This window comes from Falco biarmicus, chromosome W, assembly GCF_023638135.1.
Source record: "Falco biarmicus isolate bFalBia1 chromosome W, bFalBia1.pri, whole genome shotgun sequence".
Lineage (NCBI taxonomy): Eukaryota > Metazoa > Chordata > Aves > Falconiformes > Falconidae > Falco > Falco biarmicus.
Genome location: NC_079310.1, coordinates 5,310,451 through 5,332,998, shown reverse-complemented (window position 1 = coordinate 5,332,998; position 22,548 = coordinate 5,310,451). Strand labels below are relative to the sequence as shown.

At 41.0% G+C, this 22,548-nt stretch overlaps 1 protein-coding gene and 1 long non-coding RNA gene across 2 annotated transcripts in view; one reads left to right on the top strand and one right to left on the bottom strand.

The window, feature by feature from the left end:
- Positions 1-22,548, bottom strand: part of LOC130142156 (nuclear cap-binding protein subunit 1-like) — a 63,917-nt gene that overhangs the window by 24,668 nt on the left and 16,701 nt on the right. Inside the window, exons 9-13 of the mRNA XM_056323639.1 lie at positions 14,099-14,196; positions 10,978-11,041; positions 6,197-6,307; positions 4,851-4,915; positions 4,037-4,099 (exon numbers count right to left, since the gene is read on the bottom strand). Coding sequence (XP_056179614.1) covers positions 4,037-4,099; positions 4,851-4,915; positions 6,197-6,307; positions 10,978-11,041; positions 14,099-14,196 — 401 coding nt within the window. The remainder of the gene's footprint in view (positions 1-4,036; positions 4,100-4,850; positions 4,916-6,196; positions 6,308-10,977; positions 11,042-14,098; positions 14,197-22,548) is intronic.
- On the top strand, positions 16,711-20,414 carry LOC130142161 (uncharacterized). The gene is made up of 3 exons (XR_008819314.1): positions 16,711-16,818; positions 18,932-19,035; positions 20,171-20,414. It is a non-coding gene; the product is annotated as an uncharacterized LOC130142161 (long non-coding RNA).

Genomic DNA, 22,548 nt, shown 5'->3' with positions numbered 1-22,548 from the left:
TTGCAGGAGTTAGTTCATTCCAAGTACAGGACTCTGCATTTGTCTTTGTAGAATTTTGGGAGGTTCCTCTCAGCTCATTTCTCCAACTTGAATAGATCCCTCTGAATGACAGCCCTGTCCTCAAGCATATCAACTGCACCCCCAAATGTAACATTGTCTACAAGCTTGATGAGGGTGCATTCTGTCTCCTCTGGGTCATCAATAAAGATCTTAAACAGGACAGGTCTCAGGACTGACCTCTGTAGTACTCCACTTGTAACCAAGGTCCAGGTAGAATACAAACCATTAACCACTACCCTCTGAGCATGACAAACCAGACAGGCTTTCATCCATCTAGATCATAACAAACCAATTTGGATACAAGGATTCTGTAGGAGACCACGTAAAAAGCTTTTCTAAAGTCAAGGTGTATGATATTTACTGCTCTCCCCTCACCCACAAATTTAGTCCTTTCATTATACAAGGCAATGAGGTTGGTCAGGCATGATTTACCTTTGGTAAACCCATACTGACTGTTCCCAGTCACCACCTTATCCCTTGTGCTCCGAAATGCATTCCAAGAGGACTCACTCCATGATTTTCCCAGGGACCAAAGTGAGACTGACAGGCTTATAGTTCCACAAATTGTTCTGTTGACCTTTTTTTGAAAATGGGTGCAACATTTACCTTTTTCCAGTTATCAAGGATTTCTCCTGATCTACACAGCCTTTCAAAGCAAAGACAATAGAGAGCAGCTTCACAATGAAATTGGCCAGCTCTCCCAGCACCCTCAGGTGCACCCCATCTGGTCCCATTAATTTTTATAGATTAAGATTTCTCAAGAGATTGCCAATTTGATCCTCTTCCACTACTGGTAATTCTTCTCCTTGAACACTATCTCTAAGCACAGAGACTTGAGAGACCATGTTTGTAAAGACTGAGGCAAAAAAAGGCATTGAGTACCTTAGCTACCTCTGCTGTCACTAAATCACCTGCCCCATTCAGCTGCAGGCCTTCGTTTTCCTTGTTTATTCTTTTAATGATAATGTAGCAGCAGGAGCTCTCATTGCCCTTTATGTTCTTTGCAAATCTCAATTCAAGTTGAGTTTTGGCTTTCCTAATACCATCCCTGCCAACCCAGGCAATGTTTCTAAATTCCTCCTTTGCAGACTTGCATCCTTCCGTATTGCCCTTTCAGCAGGGAACCTCAGGGAGGTTTAAGTCCTCCATAAAAAACAGGGTCTGTGATCCAGAGGATTCCTCCAGTTGTTTAAAGATGACTGACTGCTTTCTAATCCTAATCAGGTAATTTGTAAATTCTACCATGATGTCACCCTCACTGGCCTCTCTTCCTATTTTGACCAACAAGCTCTCAATCAGCCTGTTGCCTATTCTATAGAAGAGGTATTCAATCTGGTCCTTCACATAGAGGGCAACTCCCCTCATCTTCTTCCCTGCCTGCCTTTTCTGAAGAGTCTGAATCCATCCATTACAGAATTGTAGTTAAATGAGCTCTCTCATCACAGCTCAGCTACTTATCAGTGGTTCATCTGCACACAGAGCTCTAGCACTTTCTTTGTTTCCCAGGCTGTGTGCATTTGTCCACAGACACTTGAAGGGGGGGGCCCTTTTGTCCCGCTTTATCCTTCCAAGTGCTTTCTCGCTTTCATCACCCCACCCCATGTTCTTTCCACCCCATTTTCCATTCCCTCATATCACTTCATGGTATGAACTCCATCACCCAACATACCTAGTTGAAAGCCATTTTCACCAGGTTGGCAAGCCTGTTGGCAAAGATGCTCTTGCCTCACCTTGTCAGATGGATCCTGGCTCTCCCTAGCAATCCTTATTCCTTAGAGGGACCCACAGTCATAAAACCCAAAGTGCTGCCTCGAACACCAGCCATGCAGCCAGCTGCTAACTCACAAAATGCATCCACTCCTCATGTAGGTTTGAGACACCACCCATGTCCTTCACCTTTGTCCCTAGAGCTCTGTAGTTATACTTGATATATTCCAGGTCTCCCCTGGCAGTATTATTGGTGCCCACATGGATGAGTGGCAAGAGGTAATAGTCCAAAGGCCAGACAAGTCTTAACAGTCTCTCCATAACCATCCTGGATATGGGCCTTTAGCAAGAAACAAACCTTCCATGACAGCATGTCTGGTCAGCAGATGGGTGCCTCCATCCCCTGCAGAAAGGGATCTCTAACCACTGCTGCCTCCTGTTGCTAATGCACAATTCATACCCAGCTGGCTCTGAAGCCTCCCTTACAGAGAGAGCCTGTTCCCCTGCATTAGATATTACAGGACTGTTCAGATCTAAGGACAGAGGAGTCTTCTGCTCCAGAAGTTACAAGTCTCTGGCCTCCCCCATCTTGGCTATCTCTCATCCACCACTGGTTTAAGTGTAGCGTCTTGCTGTCCCTTCCTCCTTGCATTATGTGGCTCAGTCTCTGGTCTTTGCAAGGTCTCTACGCAGACTCTGTTGATCCATTCGCCTTCCCTAATGCTACAACAGCCTGCTCACCTCCTTACACAGCTCCTTTACCTGGCAATTCTGCTCTTTGACCAGAGCACACCTCCCACAAGCAAAACCACCACTGCCTCCTGCTTCAGGCAATTCCTGCAGCCCCAGACCTCGACAGCAACATTCTTCCTCTAAAGCTCTATCTGGAACAAGGCTTTTAATTTATCAGGGGTGTTGTTTCCAACCAGCGCTGGGGACAGAGCCCTGTGGCACATCACCACCATTGCTGTACAGCCCCACACTGTCTGGAGCTCCATGGTGTGCTGACTGCTTCTATTTTCTGTACTCTGGGAGCTGCATTTCGGCTTACCAGCTAAACAGGTGTCACCCACAGCAGCTAACCAGCAGATTACTCCCTAGTCAGCAGACTGTTTTAGACTTTCACGTTTTACAGTGCACACAATTTGAAGATAAGGAGCCAGTCTATCCCTACTTCCTTATTGGCCATTAGCAATCTTAAGAATCCCTTCTTCATAAGGTAATTTTTTGAATGGCTTCTCTGAAAAATTAAAGCAGCATTTGCTCTGTCGGTTAGACTGTTTTCCCGAGGAAACAAAGCTTGTATGATTTCACTATGTTCCTCCCTCCAAACAATTTTTGGGTTCTTAGCTAATATTAAATACATTTCAGAGAAAGAGAAGTCTCAAAGACAGCTACATTCTTAAAAGTTTTGTGAAAACTGGTAGCTTGGTAGAGAGTTATCCACATCAGTGTTCCCAACAAGGGGAATGCAGGCAATGAAAAAACAGCTATTTGGAGGCTCCCACTTGGTCAATCAACATGAACAAACTTGATAAGAAGCAAACGTACAACTCCCAATTGGCACAACACAGGGGATGTAAGTAAATCTGAAGTAATGCATCACATACAGGGCTGTACTCCTCTTCCCAGGGACACCTAGGTACATTGGCTATGGGATGCAGGTATGGTAACAGGCTGCAGAAGTTATACTGTAGGAGGGACTAAGCCCCCAAGTAATCTTTTTTTTATGTGGGAGCAGAACAGAATGGGAGTAAGCAGAAGGCATGGTACCTGGAATACAAGGCTTTGGGAAAGCTATGGTTAGGCACTGAGGGGGTGCAGGGAACTCCTGCTAGAAGCCAAAAGATCAAGATTCAGGGGGAGGGTGGGGGTTGTCATGTTAGGATGGCACTCAGACAGTGAAGTTACACATATGAATAAAGAGAACCAAATGGAAGGAGAGTCAAGGCAAATTACTAATAAGTAGGAGAACCCTTCTGAAAAGCTTGCAAACAACTGACTGAAGTGATAAGGACAAAAATATACAGGCAAATCAGGTTTCCACTATTTACAGAACACAGTACTTCTTGGATTCATTACAGAAAACTGTGATTGTTTTTATAATGACTACAGGTTACCAACCTTGTCTACCAAGGAATGGTAGTAAACAGGTGGGGGGGGAGGGGTCAAAAGCATTAGTGGAAAGCAGTTAACAGAACCACTATGTTGTGACATTTGCTGGCTAAGTTTGAAGGTTTAACTTATGATGGGAGACAGACTGACTTACCAATCTTCCCAGCTCCAACGGAACTGAAAGTTACTCAAGTGGTGGGAAAACCAGTTAATAAACCTTTTTTAAAAGAAGAAAGCTCTATTAAATACCAGAACTGCAAAGAAAAACAGCAAACAAAAAAACCTCCCCACAAACCTCCTAGTTCACAAGTAGAATACATCTATAAGAAAATCTCAAAGATAAGCCCAAAGTCTCCAATCTGTAGTCATCAATGCATTAAATATACATCGATGTTGACTCATACAAAAAGATTGAACTGAGAGTCAAAAGCCAGACTTTATGGATGAATGTGCAGTCTCTCTTGTTCTTGTACATATACGAGACCAATGACATTTTAATAAGCAGTGAAAAAACTTAGTGCAAGTCTACAGGCTTTCACATTTTTGCACAGTAATTTTAGTTCTACATAATGCAGACCACTCAAATCACAGAAACACCACTGCTCTTTTCCAGCTAGCCAACCTTCCCATAAACCCACTTCCAACCCTTTCCTTCCTCAGGCCAACAGGGAGGAGAAAGTAGTACAGAACAGAAGGGGGTATGGATGTGGAAGAGTTGTCTTAGCTGCACTGTATAGCTAATCAGACTAGTGACTTGAAGGAAAGAGTTTCTGGGGGAAGAAAGGCAAGTGGTCAGTTCATCCCTTACCTTCTCTTCAGATGGCTCAAGTCTAGAGCCCCAAAAACATTTTGTACAGAATCAAACTGTTTATCAAGGATTTCAGATGATCCTTTTAAAAAATGCATCGATATCCAATGCACAAGAAAAATGAGAAACATATTCTGTTGCCCCCAAAATATATACTTACCTGTCTATACACGTAGTATTCATTGTATCCAAGCGCATGTAAAGCATTTCTGTGGCTTGTGCAAGCTGAAAGTTTCTTATTAAAGTTAACAGAGAAGCATCTGAAATCATAAGTTACTCTCCATTTTTCAGAGATGATTTCATCAACTCTCTACTGACAGCTTCCTGTCTCTATATCACGACTTACCCCATTTTGAAAAGGCCACAGGAATAAATAAAATAATAAAGCATGCAGTTTTCTCCAATAAGTAACATCTATTCTCTAAACCAAGTCTGGGTTTCTTCCATTTATTACAGCAAGACCATTAGCTGCTTTTACTGGAAGCCAGAATCCCCACCATGAGACAACAAAAACTGCACACTAATGATACGAATGGACATCAATCTCATTATGGACCACATTTCACATGCTCCTGTTGCTGCCTAATCAATGGACCATCTTTGCTCATCATTAACAGTTCAAGAAAGTATGTCCACAGTGGCCTGACCCAAAGACCATGGCCGGCCAACCCTGATCCTTTGTTGCTGTACCCCTATTGATACTTACTGCAAGCAGGTCCCCACAATTTTAGGGATAGTCTCAGTGAGAGTTTAGGCTATGTGGTTACAAACAATGGGTGATTTCAAGCAGTAGAATAAAACTTTGGGAATGGAATTACCAGTAGGCATGTCTGTTAGTCCTCCATTCTCAGTGACTGTAGCTCAATTAGCCACAATCTAAAATTACAATGAAAAAGGGCCAATGCAACACTCAGAATTAGATAAGAGCTGATACTTCTTTCCTCACCATTAGCTACTCTCTGACCTGAGAGATTATTATTGACTTTATTAATATTCCTAGTCCATTTGAGTGCAAATTCAAACAAGTTAATTTAACTACTGCACTTTGCAGTGAAATGGACTAGAAGCACTCATACTGCTGTTAAAACAAAAGATTTAAGAAATTAATAATTTCATTTACTTTTCCCGGTTTTAATGTGACTACAATGATGCCATAAACTTCCCTGATGTAAGAACAGGGCTCAGAAACATGCAAGTTATTTATTCCATCCTTTGGCTACAAGATGGCTCTTCAAAAAGATCTGAGGAAGAATCAGAACACGGCCTCTCAGTTTGCCTGGTCTGCAAGCTAAAGAACAGGTTTAGATGTGAATGCAAGTTTTACTTATGACTGTTAAGCTGTGTTATTCTTTCATGTGAACAGTGTTATTGGTAGTTTCATACAGCTAAACACGGAAAGAAGGAAAATTTATTACTGCTGACTTTTATTGCTATTCTATCCTGTACAGAACAAAAGAAAAAAATACTCTGTTTTAAAAAGGCTCTTTAGCAGCATGAAAAGGATACAACTTGTGGTAAAGAGCCAGGCTGGAGTTTGCACAGTTCAATGAGGAGTGCTGTGTACATAACCTCAATATGTGGTGGAGAAGGAAGCTGAAACAATTCTGCAAATATTACCTACATGGGAGGAAAACACAGAATCAGAGCACAGTCAGACTCAGCCTGCAGTCTTGAACTTGAGAAAAGCAATGCAAACATTCAGCAATTACCTACCAAACCGAGGCCCATTTTATTCTGTCAAACTCATGTTCTGGGAATAAGAGAGTACCTTCAAAAGATAGTGCAAATTCTTCACCATACTGTTACAGATTTGCTAATAAGTTAAGATTGATTGACTTTATTTGATTGATTATTTGATTTTATAAAATTATTTTATAGAATAGAAATATAGAAGGATAAGAAATATATTTTAATGAAACTTATAGTTGCACAGTAAAAGCTGCTATGAGATCCTCTGTACATCCCGTACCAAGGCCAGAAGAATGGGCTAGAATCATTGTTAAAACTTAGGTAATAACTTAGGGTTTGAAAGGTTTCTTTGTATTTGACCAGTCTTCTGTATGTAGAAGGTGTATTGAAATGTCAGTATATAGGATTAATGGGAACTGGGGAGAGTCGACTGGAACAGCTTGTAGTTACCTGCCAAGAAACCGTGAACTTTAGTAAAAGGTAATTCCGGCAGGGGGAGATCGCGACCACCGACTCATATACCACCTACCTAAATCGTACCCCAGACCCATTTCTAGACCTTTCTAAGCTCTACTGCGCAGAATCGGATATGGGAGGAGAGTATATTAATGATTTACGGGAAATATTATGATTATGCATGAATACTTAATGAATATGTATGAATAAGTTCTATATATGGTGTATGATTTTGAGACTTGGTGTGCGTTGATTGTGAGAGGACTCGCTCACGCACCCGGCCGTCAATAAAGAAGTGTCTGCTTATCTACATCACATTGGTGTCGATAAGTTCTTCATTCCGAGATTTCGGTAACAATACTAACATAACCCTCCTTAATTATCCCTATCATTTTAGATTAATACCATGCATAAGACTAGCATTATGAAACAATTGTTATGTCTAGTTAAATACAACAAACCGTGTAGAAATATGCACTAAGTTATAGAGCGAGCTAAAGGATTATTATAGCAGAATCTGAGGAAGGAAGGAAGCGAGCACGCTAGCTGAATTAATCTGTTCTTGACCTAGGAAAGCATTAAATGAAAGATAAGCATTTAACATGAAAACACAGTTGCATGAAAGTGACATCTGTACCTTTCTTATAGCACTGCATTTACTTTACTCCCACCTAAAAAGTTATATAAGGGTATTTGCATGTCTGTTAGGCAAAAAACTGTTCCTATCCTCAGGATACAAAACAGAAAAAAAATAGATAAGGACTGATCAACTTGAGACTTGATAAGGACTGATCAACTTGAGACTTTACATAGGACCATGTTTTTTAAATTCTCAAATGTTTATTATCAAATGCTCAGATACAACTTTCAAACTGGCATATCATGGGATATTGATGGGAGGAGGAAGAAATCACCTGGCTATCTGGAAGATCAAGGTACTGATGACATACCCAGACTCTGTATAGCTTAAGTTCTAAGTTAAGTTCTAAGTTCTTGTATTGTTTTAACAGACACAAATACAATCAACACATACATCTATGTGGAGCTATTAAGAAAAAGGGGCCACGCTTCAGAGCATTTCACACAGTCTACAGAGTAGTATGGAGAATTCTGGGCTTGGGCTTATGAAATTTAAAGACATGAGATCCCACAGGTGATTAATCCTTTCAACCACCACTAGAAGTGGGTTTATTTGAAAAGGGATAGAGTGCTTTCAGTTTATATTTACTTCTGTCTTGCAAATAAAGAAAAGCATTGGCTTAATATATAGAAAATATTAGTTAGGCTAAATTATATCTATTGCTCTGTGTCCATCTGCCAACCAAGGGAAATTTCTTAGAGATGTTTATTAGACTGTAGTTGAAGGCAATGTATTATCAACTTGACAGGCCTTACAAGGAAACTGCATTAAGCAAACAGAATACAAGGCTACAGAATTCACACTAAAGTTTAAAAGACTGCAGCTCTGTTGAAAACATTTGTAGACAAGAAATAAGATTAATATTCCAAAATAAATTCAAATGCTTGGGAGGGAAACCAAGGAAATTAGCAGTTATGCTCAAACAGTTTGTATATCAGCTTTCAATTTCTTCTCAGTAAAGGGACAGGCAAGGAAGGAGGAGTGGAGTCCTTACACAGGCTTGCAGTCTGTGCAAAAAAAAAAAAAGATTGATTGCACAGAGCTGTCTTTGAAAGACAGCAATGAACAGGTTGAAAGCCTATGGGTGAAAGTTAGAGGTCAAGCCAACAAAGGAAACCTCATAGTTGGTGTTTACTACAGGCCATCTGATCAAGGGGAAGATGTTGATGAAGCGTTCTTACTTCAACTAGAAGCATCATCACACTCACAGGCTCTGATCCTGCTGGGGGACTTCCACCACGCTGACAGCTGCTGGAAAAGCAGCGCAGCAAGCTGTACGCAGTCCAGGAGACTATTGGAGTGCATTGAAGATAATTTCTTAATCCAGATGATAGACAGCCCAACCAGAGGAGAAGCATTACTAGACCTGTTACTCACCAAAACATATGAGCTAATTGAAGAGATCAAGACTGGTGGCAGCCTGGGCTGCAGTGCACATGCCCTGGTGGAATTCACGATCTTGAGGGATATGGACTAGGCAAAGAGTTGAGTCAGGACCTTGAACTTTAGGAGAGCAAGCTTTCAGGTGTTTAAGGAATTAGTGGATGGGACCCTCTGGGAAACTGCCCTCAAGGATAAAGGAGCTGAAGAGAGATTGTAGGTCTTTAAGGACATTTTTCTTAGAGCAGAGGAGCTCTCTATTTCCATGCATAAGAAATTAGGCAAGGAGACCAGCATGGCTGAGTAACAACTTTCCAGTCCAGCCTTGAGAAGTGGGCCTGTGCAAACCTCATGAGGTTCCACAAGGCCAAGTGGAAGGTCCTGCACCTGGGTCGGGGCAGTCCCCAATATCAGTACAGACTGGGGGATGAAGAGATTGAGAGCAGCCCTGCAGAGAAGGACTTGGGTATACTGGTGGATGAAAAGCTGGACATGAACCAGCAATGTGTGCTTGCAGCCCAGAAAGCCAATTGTATCCTGGGCTACATAAAAACAAGCTTGGCCATCAGGTCGAGGGAGGTGATTCTGCCCCACTACTGTGCTCTGGTGAGACCCCACCTGGAGTACTGCATTCAGCTCTGGAGCCCTCAGCACAGGAAAGACATGGACCTGTTAGGGTGGGTCCAGAGGAGGGTCACAAAAATGATCAGAGGGCTGGAGCACCTCTCCTATAAAAACAGGCTGAGAGAGTTGGCGTTGTTCAGCCTGGAGAAGAGAAGGCTCCAGGGAGACTTTTTTTGGCCTTTCAATAGATAAAGGGGGCTTAAATGAAAGAGGGTAGGTTTATACTGGACATAAGGAAGAAATTCTTTACAACAAGGGTGGTGAGGCACTGGCACAGGTTGCCCAGAGAAGTTGTGGATGCCCCATCCCCGGAAGTGTTCAAGGCCAGGCTGGATGGGGCTTTGAGCAACCTGATCAAGTAAAAGATGTGCCTGTCCATTGCAGGGGGGTTGGACTAGATGATCTTTAAGGTCCCTTCCAACCCAAACCATTCTATGATTCTAAAAATTTCATCTATACAAACTTTGGTTATTTTCAGATTTGATGAGTTTCTGAATCAATTTTTCAAGGCCTTTAAGTAGTTTGTTTAATCATGATCTGCAATAACTGTTTTTAGAAGTAATGTGTAATTGAGCATAAATTAATATTCTGTAAAACAGTTATACAAACACCTGAGGTTTTAAGGTCCCTGAAAGCACTTAGATGTTAACAGCAGAAAAACTTCACTAACTAAGATTTCTTTTGACTGAACTTGGAGTACGGAAAGTGTCTCAAGCTGACCAAAACAAAATTTCAGGGCATTCAGAATATTTGGGATTTCAGTGCAAAGTTGAATCGTTAATTCCATCTTGATTAAAGTAAGCATTCCACAATCTTATGAGTTCTTGCAATTAGCTCTGAATTTCATTTCTTACTACCTCTTTTTAAGTTTTTTACATGACAATTTGCTATTATTACTGCAATCATGTTTTATCTTTTAACTTTAGACAGGAGTTTTTGAAGCAGGTTTTATGCAGCTCTGCATCTTGTTAGCAGTCCACTGAAAGGAGGCAGCAAGAGGAAAACTACATTCCTATTCCAATATATATTTATGGTTATTTAAAATCCTCCAATTTGAAGAAGAAAACATACTACTATTTCACAGCCTTTCAGGTGAATCGGTATGCAATTCATCCAAGTAACTTAGAATATCGCTAAAAAAACGGACTTGCAAGATCTTTTAAGTGCAGTCATCTCCAAGACAGTCTAGCACATCAGAGTGATAAACACAGAGAAACGTTCAAGAACAGCTTGAGAAATACCACAAATTGGAATGCTGTTGCACCATAAGATCCTGATTCCCAAACAAGGCTCCTAAACATCACATAAATAAATTAATAACAATAGAAATAATAGTTGAATTTATTGTTATTATCTAACCTGTTCAAAGCCATTGCACTTTAAGTCAACAGGATAAGACTGCAGACTCCTAAATCATACCGTAATTTAATAGATTCATCATGGAGTTAATTGGGGTTTGTTACTTTGGAAATAAAGAGGTTATCTGTAAAACACATACCTCTACTATGTGGTAGTTCAAGGGTATCTTATTATTTCCTGGATAGCTCAACAGCTGTGCAGCACTGCAAATTAACAGATGCATTTAAACTGAAACACAGCAAAAATTATGTATATACTAAATAGACATGAAATATTTAATTCTTTGCAAGATTTTACCCTTATGAAACAGGCAAACTAAGCAGACCTCAAAGACTGAAATAGTCTATTTATCCATAGAACACATACAAAACACCTGGCACAAGATATTAACAGCAGTATCTGAACCATGGTTCGGAGAGACACATTTCATCTCCATACCCAAGCGATGTTTGAACACAGACTGCTAAACAAAACACAGTTTTACATAAACCCTCACAGTGACCTGTGACGCTGTCATCTGTCCACTAAAGGACAAAAGACATTGGTATATCAGGAAAAGTAAAAAATATAAATATCCAAACAATAGATTTGCTTTCCAGTCATTCTCAACCCACCAAACTAATGGGCTACAGAAGACATATTAGTGTCACAAATGAATTGATTAAAAGATACAGAATCACCCATTATTTATAAAAAGCAAAAAAAATTGTGCTTTTTCAAATTTTAGCTCTCTAGCACTTCTTATAACCTCCCTCTAGACTTACTTTCTTTGGGGAATAAAGAAGTCCCCTCCATTAACTTCAACAGTGCTGGATTTCTAGTCTCTGCTGAGTCAAAAAGCTGTAACAAAAAACCTACAACACATATCCATGCCAAAACCACTATTCCTACCTAATTTTTGCACAGTATATCAAGTTTGTTGGCTCTTACTTGGGAGCACAAGAGAGCTAAATATCTGTGGTAAATTATATGGGTTCCAAATTACCCATATCAGATATTATTTCAGCAGAAATTAAGAAATCTGGACTGTTGCCTGGCAGCAAAAAGAATTGCAAGACAAGTGTTAAGAATGGCCTCAATGGAAAATTAATAGGAATGTCTGGATGTGAAAGCACCAGAAAGAAGAGAGAAAAGGAAGGCCCTGAGTGTACACACACACACAAGCTTTTGCTGCTAGACTGTGATGGGTTAGCCTTCGCTAACAGTCAACACCACACAAACCACACACTAGCCCCAGCTGCTTGTTCACTCCCCTCTCCCACAAGATGGGGAGAAAACCAAAGGAAGATGGGAAGACTCATGGATCAAGATAATGACAGCACACACAAACAAAGCAAAATCAGGATTTAATTCACAACTTCCTATTGGCAGAAGGATGTCCAGCCACTTCCTGGAAAGCAGGGTCTTAGCATATGTAATGGCTGCTTGGGAAAAAAACCACCATAACCATGAACGTCTCCCCCTTCCTCCTCCTTTTCCCAAACTTTTATTGCTGAGCACAACATCATATGGTACAGGCTATCCCTTTGGTCAGTTGGGGTCAGCTGTCCTGGATGTGTCCTCTCACAGCCTCTTGCCTACCTCCAGCCTACTTGCTGAGGGGGTATTGAGTAACAAAGGCCACCTTGACACTGTGCAAGCACTGCTCAGCAATAGTTAAAATATCAGTGTGTTATCAACACTGTTTTGGTCACAAATCCAAAGCACAGCACCATATGGACTGCTATTAAGAAAATTAACTCCATCCCAGCCAGACCCATTAAATGACTTTAAAATAATGACTTTGAAGAATGCTCAGCAGAGGTTTCCCCCCAACCCTTTTTCCTTGGGAGCTGCTTTTAAGCTGAGGTTCTTGCACCTGGTCCTGCATGAGCTACACTGCAGTTGTGTTGCAGCTATGCCTACACCTGAGATTTTACCTCCCTGATTCTGACCCACTGACTTGACCTCAGCCCTGCCTCATCACTACAGAATTGCCTGGTGATCACTGGACTGTGCTTGACCCTGGTTATCATCATGGACCCACTCTGCTCTTGATTGGGTCCTGAGGGACTGCACCCTGTCAGCAAGGTCACTGCCCTGCCTGTGCTGGGGTCACCCTCAGCATCCCTTTCCTTGCAGGGCACCCTACCTTTGTGGCTCTCTGACAGGCTATTAGAGCATATGTTAATGCCACCTAGATTTACAAATCATCAAGATCCTAGCACACCTCTACCAGCAGTTTATCAGGATACCCAATTTAGGGAAGGAAGGGCAGCCAAAAAAAATGATAGTCCACATCCAGACTAAGATTCAAGCCATTAAGAGATAATGGTGGGAAGACAGAAGGGGGTAGGAGCCATAAGATGCCCAGATAAGGAGATACAGAACAGAAACAGTGAGTAAATGCTACTGACTCTCAGAGGTGTCTGACACAGGATGGAAAGACAAAAGATTGCAACCACTTGTCAACACCTTAAGCATACAAAAAGGCCCCAAACCAGCACACAGCTGCCAAATGAAGAACCCAGGAGACACAAGGAAGACTCAGTAGCTGATGAGAATCCCTTGTCCTTGTCAATTCAAGTAATCTTGAACAGATAACCCAGATACAGGCATCTCTGTGCCTGACTGCTGGACAGACTGCTTGGGACTCACTCATGTTTTGATGCCTGAGAGGGCAAGTGTGAATGAGCTTTACTTCAGTTTTATTTTAAAATTAAACCATCTTCCCTCTTCATAAGGTCTCTCATTGAGATTTGCTACATTGTTGCAACATCATTTCCTACAAACCATTAGAACTTTAAATAATAAACTTTGTTGACAATGTACTGGCTCCCATGCAGATCTAGCTCAATTATCTCTTCCATATAATTACAAAAAGAGGAAAAAAGAATGGGATGAAGAAGAAGCAGGAGCAACAGGAACCTTCCAGACAGAGCCAGTTCAACACTCATGCTTGTGCTGGAAAGCATGGCACAAACACATTGAGAGTCCCTACAGCACTGCATGCTCTGTAGAGAAATCCTGGATAATCCAGGATGGAATCATCAGGGTGCCCCACCCCTACTGAATTACATGAACAAACCATGATCAGGATACTGCAGCCTCACATTATTCCAAACAACAGCATCAACCACAGTTCACTGCACACTTTGGGAAATTCTGAATTCCAAACTTTTACTTAAATGTTGTTGGGCTCCGAAGGTCCCTGATGTTAGGGGAAGCCATGACTGTATATAAACAGTGCTGGGAATCCAGAACAATAAGCAGCACCTTACCAAGTCTTTCTCTCTTTCCAGTGTGATTTGATGATGCAGTGGAGGTTTTCTTCTATTACAAATCTTTCAACAGAATGACTGCCAGGCATGACAGGGCCCTATTAAAATGGAATCAAGATGGATGAAAGATCACTACAGAGAAAAAGAATTTATTAAAAAGTGCATGCACGCACACATAAAAAAATAAATCTTGACAGATTGAATTAGACACTCATGGAGATTTAACATGAGCAAGTTGTAGAATCAACAGCTAAAAGATAGGCTTTTAAACTCCAGTACAAAGTTAACAAAAAAAAGCATTATCATAAGAAAAGATTTTGGATTTTTATACAAGATTTGTACATGAACCATTTAAAAAAACTTATAAACAAAAATACCCAGCTATGATTTCAACTGCACCCATATTTACAATGAAACAGCTTTGGTGCTGTTTATATTATGTTAATTTGACGCACAATAGTTAAAGAGAATCATAGAATCATTTAGGTTGGAAAAGACCTTTAAGGTCATTGAGTCCAACCATAAATCTAGCACTGCCACGTCTACCACTAAACCATGTCCCTAAGCACCACATCTACACATCTTTTAAATACCTCCAGGGACGGTGACTCCACCACTTCCCTGGGCAGCCTGTTCCAATGCTTGACAACCCTTTTGGTGAAGAAATTTTTCCTAATATCCATTCTAAACCTCCCCGGCACAACTTGAGGCTGTTTCCTCTCATCCTATCGCTTGTTACCTGGGGGAAGAGACCAACACTCACCTCGCTACAACCTCCTTTCAGGTAGTTGTAGAGAGCGATAAGGTCTTCCCTGAGCCTCCTTTTCTCCAGGCTAAACCACACCACTTCCCTCAGCCGCTCCTCATAAGACTTGTGCTCCAGACCCTTCACCAGCTTTGTTGCCCTTCTTTGGACACACTCCAGCACCTCAATGTCTTGTAGCGAAGGGCCCAAAACCGAACACAGTATTTGAGGTGCAGCCTCACCAGTGCTGAGTACAGGGGGCTGATCACTTCCCTAGTCCTGCTGGCCACTCTATTTCTGATGCAAGCCAGGATGCTGCTGGCCTTCTTGGCCACCTGGGCACACTGCTGGCTCATGTTCAGCCAGCTGTTGACCAGCACCCCCCCAGGTCCTTTTCCACCAGGCAGCTTTCCAGCCACTCTTCCCCAAGCCTGTAGCGTTGTGTGCAGTTGTTGTGACCCAAGTGCAGGACCCGGCACTTCTCCTTGTTGAACCTCATACAATTGGCCTTGGCCCATCAATCCAGCCTGTCCAGATCCCTCTGCAGAGCCTTCCTGCGCTCAAGCAGATCAACAGTCTCCCCTCGTAATGGTGTCATCTGCAAACTTCCTGAGGGTGCACTCAATCCCCTTATCCAGATCACTGATAAAGATATTAAACAGGACTGGCCCCAACACTGAGCCCTGGGGAACACCACTTGTGATCAGCCACCAGCTGGATTTGACTCCATTCACAACCACTCTTTGGGCTTGGCCATCCAGTCAGAACAAGGACTAGTGATTTTGAGGCTTGTCCCAGCTGCTTATAGAATATTTCCTCTGCCTCTTCATCCCGGTTGGGTGTTGTATAACAGATTCCCACCATGACATCTGCCTTGTTGGCCTTCCCCCTGATTCTCACTCATAAACACTCAACCCTATTGTCACCATCATTAAGCTCAGTCACTGCACAGAAGCATTTAGGTCGTTCCTGGAGCTTTATGTTGGCATAAAGTGCAAGAGGAAATGTACATCTATGCAGTAGAGAATGTTATAAATGTCTGTAATTGAAATAAAAACCCCCAAATCATTGTATCTTTCTTAAATGTAAACGTTACTCCTGAAATCATGCTGAAATAAATCCCCTTGTACCCTTCATTGTAGCCTACAAAAATGTCTTTCAACCCAGCTCTCACCTTGCTTTTGTTGCTAACAAAAGGTATTACGCTATGAGTTAGTTGCCTGCACAAGCATACTGCTGTTGGCTTGTGCTGTTGTGTTTAAATCAGTCAATAACATGCAGGTTAGTAATTTGTTTTTTAAAAAACAAAACGTGGGGAGGTCATTTGTGTGGCAGTTCATCAACTCGTTAAGTGTGTAGATATTTCTGTATGTGACTTCTAATTATGAAAACTTAATCTACCTAAAATAAAAAGAGAGTTAATAGGAAGTCTTAAGTAATCTTTCTAACAAGTCTGGTGTGTTATGATTCTTCGTGCATACTATTGCAAAGTCTTGAGAAACACCCACAGTGTAATGAAAAAATATCCTAGCTAGTGTCTGGATTAGCTACTTGCAAATTTATTACATCCTCTTAATGATAGTTTTATAGATAAGCACATCAAGCAGCAGAGTTCTCTCCTGCATTTAAAAGCAAGAAAACTGTAGCCTAGCTTTGAGGAGTAAGTTTGCCCTGAGGCAGGGTTATATTGCTTTTAGGAGATGTTTTGTCTCTGCAACATTTTAAACTCAGGACAGTTCCATTTGTCAGGGCGTAGCCTTTCCAGAATTGTTGCAGATTGGCCAAAAGAAAATGTTGGGACCATCTAAACCCCTTACTACATGATTCTGCTTCATTGCCCTGATCCTAACCCCTCTATTCACTACCTATATTTCTTTAAAGGTTTCACGAAGTCTTCAAAGTACTTGCTGAAAGTGATGAGGGGAAACTCCATGTCCTGAGAGTTGTATATGAGGTTTGGAAGAATCATCCGCAAGTAAGAGCATCAATGGCAGATATTTGTTGAAGTTGCCTCTCACAGAAAGTCATGTTAAAATATAAAGCATTACAATTTCCTTTGTTTACTTAAAAATACTGTCTATTTGTATTTAAATGAATTGAAGTTGTGTTTACTACTGTTAAGTGCCTTAAACTGGACATCAAATTTATTCTCTATCAGTGAGATTTTCATGTTAAAAGTTCAGCGTAGAAGACTTTCAGCCTTGTGCTATGGTCTGGTTTACGAGAGAGTAACTTAAAAAACAAACCAAAACAAACCCAAGCCAACCCAACCCTGTTTTTCTTCAAGATTTCAATACTAGAACAGTGTTCTTGTGCTTTTTGATTTTTAAGATGTAGATCTAGTAACACAGAAGTAGGCTGAAGAGAGAACCTGATTAGTAGGGTAAAAAGATAGAACCTGGTTATTTAGCACTTGTGTGGTTTTTCACTAGCAATCACGAGCCACAAAGACCAGGTTGGAATCAGTGTTATGTACAGGCAGAGCAAGGAAATCTGCTCTGAACCAATGTTCAGAACAGATTTGTCTGTGACACTACCATGCTTAAAATTAATTCCTGAGTCTGATGAAATAATGTGCTGAAAGAACTATGAAAAATACCTCAGTTTAGAACATGCAGTTTCTTCACAGCAGTTGTTGTTTCCCCGTGTTGATGTTGTTTTATAAATGGAGAACAGTAAGAAACTTGTATTCATTTTTTCTCTATTAGTTATTTGGATACTTTTCCCTGGTGTGTTTGTAATATATGATATTATGTCTGGAAGTGATTGCTGCCTCACTTGCATGAGCCAGACTTGCAAAAATAATCTCATTGAGTGCTGGAGAATCCTTGCATCTACTACTGGGCCTAAGGCCCATTTTCTAGGGTTACTAAAAGATTGCTTTTAATATTCTTAAAAGTCAGGTCCTGAAAGAGAGGTAAGATATTGTAAAATAGCTTCTTAAATAAAATGCTCAAAAAAAGCAGAGATTAAATATATATATAAGTTCCTATCTGAAATATCAACCTTTAAATTATGGATGGTCACAGCCTCAACTATTTTCTGGGGGCACAAAGGCTTTGATGTCATAAAGGGAAACTTTAACATGAAGATCGAATACTTTCACGAATTCCTATGTCTGTGTTACATGAAGGCTCAAACTGAATTATCTAGATGATGTCAGGAAGAATTTCTTAAGACAAATGCATATAGGAAGTAGTCTTGGAAATTGAGAAACGAGTCATGAGTTCTCTGTTTCATTCCATTAATTTAGTTTTCTACCTTAAATTGAGCTTTGTTACAATTTCTTATTATATTTGAGAATGGATGATTATGAGAATAAACACGTTGCAGGTTGAGTTTCTTGGGTATTGTGGTATGGAGTACATGAATAATTAAGATGGGCCCTTTCTTCTGAATGTCACAAAGCTGTTCTAATCAAAAGATTTTGTAGCTACCTGCTTGATTTTCCCACAAACCTCATCCAAGGTAGGGTCCTGTAGTAAATACTTATATACGGTGCTGGTTTCATTCTAAAATGAAGAGTTCCTGCAGGAAAGAGCACATGGTTGTGGTTGGGGACTGTCAAAGTCCAAGGAGAGTAGGCTAGCAGTTGCTGTTACCTTATGGTTATGTAACAGGAACATGTCTTCTGGTTGGATACTCCAATGTTGACTATTGGGACTTGCTTCTCTGATGCCTTGTTTCAAAATTCAGTTCTTGTATTTTTGCTCTTGGGAATAGCAGAAGTACTCACTTGAATGAAAAGTGAAGTCATCATATATGAAGAATAAAGATGACTTGTTAAAATGCGAATGCATACTTGGCATGATTGATACAGCTCCCCTAGTTTGAGCATTTTTAGGTTCAGCAAATGAGATGTCTAATTTAAGCAATACTAGCTTCCTAAAGTGTTTGAAATCACTCGTTAATTTGACTAATGTATTTGCAAAGTTGCATAAAACCAAACTTGACTCTAATAACTTTTCATACAACCCAGCACTAGATGTACCTTAGCCCACAGTAATTTCACAGATTCCATGTTGCAGCAGGTAAACTTGAACATTTCTTGTAGTAGGAATGACCATCTTGTCTTTCCCAAAATGTAGATGATTGCTGTTCTTGTGGATAAGATGATTCGAACACAGATTGTTGATTGCGCTGCAGTAGCAAACTGGATCTTCTCTTCAGAACTTGCACATGATTTTACTAGGTAACAAGTATGGAATTTCTGTCTTGAGTTGCTTTTTATCTGACTTTTTATTTTAAATTATTAGAATCCATTTTTTAAAAATTTAGAATAATTGTAGTGTTTCCTTTATTATTTTGCTTTAAACTCTACATAAAATTGTGTTGCTTCCCTAAAACACAAGCTTTAGGATTTTCCTCTGAGCTGCAGCGTACATTTCTATGTCCTGCAAAAAGCTATGCTAGCAAGATTCATGCAAGTAGCCTGTAAGTTTGCCAAAGTGGAAGGAGAAGCTCTAGGACCATTTCTGGACAAGAACCATCAACCCTGTTGTATAGCTGCTAGCCTGGTGGAGTCTTGGCTTGCACCTAGGGCATATAGGTGTGTTGTTTAGTCTGGAGAAAAGGAGGCTGAGGGGGGAACTTATTGCTCTCTACAACTACCTGAAAGGATGTTGTAGACAGAGTCTCTTCTCCCAGGTAACAAGTGATAGGACAGGAGGAAATGGACTCAAGTTGTGCCAGGGGAGGTTTAGATTAGACATTAGGAAAAATTGCTTTACTGAAATTGTTTACCAAGCATTGGAACAGGCTGCCCAGGGAAGTGGTGGAGTCACCATCCCTGGAGGTATTTAAAAGATGTGTAGATGTGTAGATGTGGTGCTTAGGGACATGGTTTAGTGGTGGACTTGGCGGTCCTGGGTTAGCGGTTGGACTTGATGATCTTAAAGGTCTTTTCCAACCTAAACGATTCTATGATTCTATGTATCCTGCATCACCCTCCGATATATTGTTTACTGAGAGTGGGAAAAATGCTCAGACCTGGCATTTTGATGCTAGTAGTGTTGCAGAATGATTCTGAAATAAAGTGCTGGTTTGGTAATTCAGTGCAAAGTACAGGTAAGAAGTGAGTGATATGCTTTCTTAATATTGAATGTTTGCTCGCTCCAGTAGATGTCCTAGGTAATGGCAATGAAATGTTGTAAATCTCCCCCAGATCAATGTTGTGCACTTTTCTATCTAACTTGCTCTGTAGCAATACAAAGTTGCCCTGTTTCTGATGATTTGAATAAGAAGAATTGAGAGTTATAGCAGATCTGCACATTTTCTGTCTTGGAGCAGTGTGCAATTTACTGTTTTGGGTTCTGCATCTTTCCTAGGTTCTACGTCTGGGAAATCTTACATTCCACTATTCGTAAAATGAACAAGCATGTACTGAAGATTCACAAAGAACTGGATGAAACTAAGGCAAGATTGGCAAGACAGCACAAAAGGGTAATTTGGATTTTGGGGTTTTTTTTATACATATATTTGACACTTAAGTAACCCACAGGCTGTCACATATCAGACTGACACACAATTGGTTCTTGGAGGGGCTGAATAAAGAGTCAGGAGGCATATCTACATGTGTTGCCATCTCTAGTACTAGGACACTAAAGTCAACACAATTTTTTGTATGTTTTTCTAAAGGCTTTTAGAGCTTGAGAATTCAGTGAAGTCTTTAAAGAAGTTCATGTGCATTTGCACCATTCAAGGTTTTTCTTGTAAGTTTTTGTTCCAATGTGAGCTTCTTTCACTCTGTCTTTTGAATCTTGGTTCCTGTTACATTATTGGGTAGCAATAGGAACAGTCAAATTCATACTCAAGTTTATTGTAGGTTGTTAGTTACTTTCAGATTTTACTAGTAAGTAGTCATTTAGGACCTCGTATCTTGTGTGGAGAAGTGCATGGAAACAGCCAGCTGTCATTGAGAAGAAGAGATACCTGTCGCTGTTCTTTTAACAGATGCTGCTGGATTCGGACAGTTGCATCTGCCTTTTGCTTCTCTTGAATTTTATTTTCAAATGTCCTTGTATGACCTAGACTACTATTTACAGTGAGATTTACAGATTTACAGTGACTATCAAATATTTTTAGACACATTGTGTGACTCAAGTCCTAAGCGATAGTAGAAACTTGTTATTCCTGGACAAGCAGCTGGGTTACTGGGATTTTGTACTGCACTGGGAAAAAGAAGGTGCTTTCTGTGCCTTCCTCATTTGAGTGTTTTGTGGCACCAAATACTTTCAGTGTCCCTAGCCAGCCACTCCAGTCTAATTAGTCCTTATTTTAGTTCACATTTGGCTATTTTGGGGCTTCAGGTCTAAGTAATAATGCTGTAAAGTACAGTGAGAGTGGCATCTCCTGTACCAACCCCAGAGGGCAGTACCCAAGACAGTTTGGCTGACTACAATATTTAATCCTGATATCAAATGAAGCCAATTTATAGAAATTATCTTAGTTTCATAGAAAGGAGAGTATTTCCTTTTTGATCTATGCTCTTCCAGTACCTGCACAAAACACTAGGCTACTTCTAAATTTTTGGCCTAGGTTAACATCAGAATTTGGTACAACATGGAACACATGCAGGATCGTGCAAAAATTGTCACCAGCACAAGTCATTTCCTATGAGCATCAGCTGAGAAATCACTAGGACCTCATGGTTTGCTGATGTCAGTTCATCCCAACTCTTTCAGGTCTTCTCCTTGCTCATTCCCAGCAGCAGCCATGGTAGTTGTTTTATCAATAATCCAGATTATTGATAAAGATATTAAACAGGACTGGCCCCAACACTGAGCCCTGGGGAACACCACTTGTGATCAGCCACCAGCTGGATTTGACTCCATTCACAACCACTCTTTGGGCTTGGCCATCCAGCCAGCTTTTTACCCAGTGTAGAGCAAAATCATCCAAGCCATGAGTAGCCAGTTTGTCCAGGAGAATGCTGTGGGAGACAGTGTCAAAAGCTTTACTGAAGTTCAGGTAGACAACATCCAAAGCCTTTCCCTCATCCACTTATCAGGTCATCTTGTCATAAAAGGAGATCAGGTTAGTCAAGCAGGACGTGACTTTCATAAACCTATGATGGCTGGGCCTGATCCCCCTGTTGTCCTGCATGTGCCATGTGATGGCACTCAGGATGATCTGCTCCATAACCTTCCCTGGCACTGAGGTCAGGCTGACAGGCCTGTAGTTCCCCATCCTCCTTCTTGCCCTTCTTGTAGATGGGCATCACATTGGCTAACCTCCAGTCAAATGGGACCTCCCCTGTTAGCCAAGACTGTGGGAGAGGAGGACAGAGAATGTCTTAAGATAGATATATGAGAGGAGGATGGAGAATGTCTGATCTGGCAGGAGATGAGAGAACAGCTGGGTATTGTGAAGGAAAGTAAGAAACAAACATGGTTATCTAGTAGCAATTAGGTGTCTGCATGCTTGTAGTGATATATAGCTATGTAACTGCATGAATGGTTTCTGCCCTGAGCCTGGTGGTACATACAGCTGGAATTTGTATCTGGGCTCAGAGATATAAATATGAGCTTCTCTGTACAATAAAGTGTCGCTGGTTGCACCACAACTGGAGTATGTGACTTCATACGCCACACAGGACTGTTGATAAATGAGGGAGAGTGGCTTGGGGAGCTCTTCTGCCAGCTTCCTCAGTACCCTCAGTTGGATCTCATCCGTCCCCATAGACTTGTGCATGTCCAAGTGGAGC